The sequence below is a fragment of the Pogona vitticeps genome, chromosome 2, assembly GCF_051106095.1.
Source record: "Pogona vitticeps strain Pit_001003342236 chromosome 2, PviZW2.1, whole genome shotgun sequence".
NCBI classification, from domain to species: Eukaryota; Metazoa; Chordata; class Lepidosauria; order Squamata; family Agamidae; genus Pogona; species Pogona vitticeps.
Window position 1 is genome coordinate 284,851,320 of NC_135784.1, and position 3,439 is coordinate 284,854,758.

At 42.2% G+C, this 3,439-nt stretch overlaps 1 protein-coding gene across 2 annotated transcripts in view; it reads right to left on the reverse strand.

Annotated features, from left to right (window-relative positions):
- RAB3C (RAB3C, member RAS oncogene family) overlaps window positions 1-3,439 on the reverse strand; it is a 152,465-nt gene that overhangs the window by 11,926 nt on the left and 137,100 nt on the right. For both annotated transcript variants that reach the window (XM_020811109.3, XM_020811108.3), the window contains exon 4: window positions 488-612. In XM_020811109.3, the coding sequence (XP_020666768.1) occupies window positions 488-612 (125 nt within the window). The remainder of the gene's footprint in view (window positions 1-487; window positions 613-3,439) is intronic.

Here is a 3,439-nt window from a genome sequence, read left to right on the forward strand (position 1 = left end):
AGTAATTTGAAACAAACAGAAGGAGACAAGCTCATGCTAATAATGAATACTGTATGATGTTGTCTACTTTGGGTTTTATTTTCATTCCAGTTACAAATAGGGAGTCAAATTGAGCCTGGGCTAAAAAAGTGAAGTTAAATAGAACAGAAATGTAACTTTTATTAGACATGGATGAGAATCAAGAATCATAAACTTGTAGATCCCAAAGCTTATTGAGCCCCGCTCCCAGCAGAAGCAGGAAATTCACCACTCAAGCTACTGTGACAGGCAGCTGTTAAACCTCCAGTTTAAAATGTTCTTTTATTTTCAACCTTGCATGCTCTCAATTGTCTGAATGACTGGGAGGAACTTTTCTGGTCTGTGGTGATTGTCTATCCAGCAGTAACCAATTGTTCCTTCCATCCAGCCTTTAAAATTCCAAGAGAGCCCTGCCTCTCTCCCGACAACTGTAGCAACAACACAATTCTCCTATAATTTTGCCTCTTACCAAGTTGTTCTGCTAAATGTTTCCCTCTGTCAGTGGAGATTACCCGTTCTTCTTCCATGTCGCATTTATTGCCGACCAAAATAACCTGGGCATTATCCCAAGAGTACGTTTTTATTTGGGTTGACCTTAGGAGAAAGAGAGAGAGAGAGAGAGAGAGAAGAATTGATCAGTCAATGAAAGGCCAAGGAAATAAGACTGGCCATATCATTAGGTGCGCTGAATCAGCCTGCCTTAGATTTCAACACACAATTAAAGGCCAGGAAATTGCTTCATTTGTACCTTCCACAACAGGTTGGTGCCATCTTGATTTTCTGTTTTAGGAAACCAAATACCACGAGACTTCTTTGCAGGCTTTTTTGTTGTTGAGAGCAGCCTGGGGAACATGCTGTAAGCTTGCCATATTATTAAGCTACTTTCATTCACAATATACACAGCCTGCACATCCAAGATAAGGTTTAAGAAAGTTGTTTTTGTCTATTAGTCATTCTAGGTAGAATATTCTGGGAACTGTAATTCAGAAAAGTAGCATGTTTGAGCTTTGATTCAAAACTGATCCATTTGGACGTAGCCATGTTATAGCTGATTCCCATGTTATTACTGTAGTGTTAATGAAGTAACTTTTTTTTTAGTAGAACTCTCAGATTCCCCTTGTCAGTTTGGCTAGTGGCCATATTGGCTGAGAGATTCTTGGAAGTGCATGAAGAAAAGTAAATTCCCCAAGTTTGGGGCATGAAAACTGCATCTATTCCCTTGTTCTAGTGCAGAAAGCAACTATATTATCCACCAGTCTGTCAATTCTTGGATATAAAGTTTTCTAGATGTCAGGGTGCCATATGAGACCTCACGGGGATTGCATGCTTCTCCTGACAGAGAAAAACCTTTCAGGGTGAGCATAAGCATGGGAGAAGAAAAAATATTTTATTTGTGGGATACTTCTAAAGCTTGGACATTCATCTTCTTGGTTTCCCAGTTGGAACCATTTTCATTTTGCTGCCTGCCCAGCTACTTGAAAAAACATATTGGACGACTTCAAGGAAACCCAAGGGTGGTTTTTGTGGATTTTTCAAGCTGTTTGGCCATGTTCTGGGGGGTTTTCTTCCTAACATTTTTCCAATATCTATGACCAGCATCTTCAGAGGACAGGAGCTAGAATTCTGTCTGTGTTCTGTATTCTGTCTGTGAACACAAAACAGGGTTCTAACTCCCGTCCTCTGAAGATGCCGGCCACAGAGACTGGCAAAATGTTACAAAGAAAAACCTCCAGAACATATCCAAACAGTCCGAAAAACCATCAGATCCTAGCCATGAAAGCCTTCAAGAACACAAACACAAGGATTTTTGACCCCAACCGCCTGCCAAAACAAGGAATGACCAGTAAACCTTTGTTTAAAAACTTCCAGTGAAGATGCATCATGTGCTACTGAACTCCAAAATTTTTTCCAAGGCAACTTCATCTTCTAACAGCAGTCTAGGCTAGAGCTTGGGCTATTACAGGCCAAAAAGCCTTCCAGCCTGGCCTTTCTCCAGTTGAGTAGAATAAAGGTGTGGGTCTGGCAGGTGAAACTCCCAGAATGGAGAATCAAAACTGAATTAAAATAAAAATGAATGGTGTATATTTATGAGTCTGCCTCCTTCTGAGGTAGTTCTTTGAAAAGGATAATATAGCTTCCTTAAGGTTTAAAAGCTATTTCCAGAAAAATAAGACCCATAGCAATAACAAAAAACCATTAAAAAATAGAAGTTTCTAATTTGCCCTCTTCTTTTAATATCAACTGTTCATTTCCTCAGAGCAGAGCAGAGCTAAGATCCCAAAAGTCAGCAGAGGATAAAATTAAAGTTTCAGGGAGGTCATCAAATCAATGATTAATTTAATTTTAGACCTGAAGGGGCCTCAAGCTTCATCAAGTCCAGCACCCTGCCAAAGAAGGCTATGCAGTAAGGTGCATAATATCAGAGCTTGGAAAAACTCCATCCCCCTTTTAAAAACGAATAGCTTCCATAATCACCAAGCCAACATATTTAGCTAGCAGTTCAATTTTTTTTTCCTTCATACTATTTGGAGAGAGCACTGCAGACTTCAGCTGTTTGTTGCCTGCAAGATGACTGACCAAAACAATGTCACCCCTGTTTTGCATCATATTTCTAGTTCTTTCAGGGTTAAAGACTTATTTCCTCCACCACCTTATGAAAGCCTGGGATCTAGGACGGTTGATGGGCTCAACAGGGCTTGTCTAAAACCTGGGTAAACCCCCCTCCCCAGACAAATGGATAATACAGTGACCTTTTAAAAAGAGGGGTTCTAGAGATAGGCACAAACCATCTTGGGTTCAGTGTTTCGTTTTTCAGCTGAACACGTGTTCAGCACTTCCCAGCCCCACCTCTGGTGGGTGCCCACTCAGAGGCAGCGGGTGGAGGAGGTTGGGCGGGGAAGCCGGGGCACTCTGGGAAACTCTGGATACCTGCTCAGCTTAGAAAAAGAAAAAAATAACCCCCAAAATAATCCAGCCATTTGTGCCCATCTCTAGTGCATTCAGGGGTATCAATATGGTCTTTAAACTTTCCCCCTCTAAAAGGTAAAGGTAAAGGTTCCCCTTGACAATTTTTGTCCAGTCGGGTTTGACTCTAGGGGGCGGTGCTCATCCCCGTTTCCAAGCCATAGAGCCAGCGTTTGTCCGAAGACAATCTTCCGTGGTCACATGGTGAGTGCGACTTAGACACAGAACGCTGTTACCTTCCCACTGAAGTGGTCCCTATTTATCTACTTGCATTTGCATGCTTTCGAACCGCTAGGTTGGCGGGAGCTGGGATAAGCGACGGGAGCTCACTCCGTCGTGTGGATTTGATCTTACGACTGCTTGGTCTTCTGACCCTGCAGCACAGGCTTCTGCAGTTTAGCCTGCAGCGCCACCACATCCCTGTTCCCCCTCTAAATGTTGTTTATTCCTGTTGTAC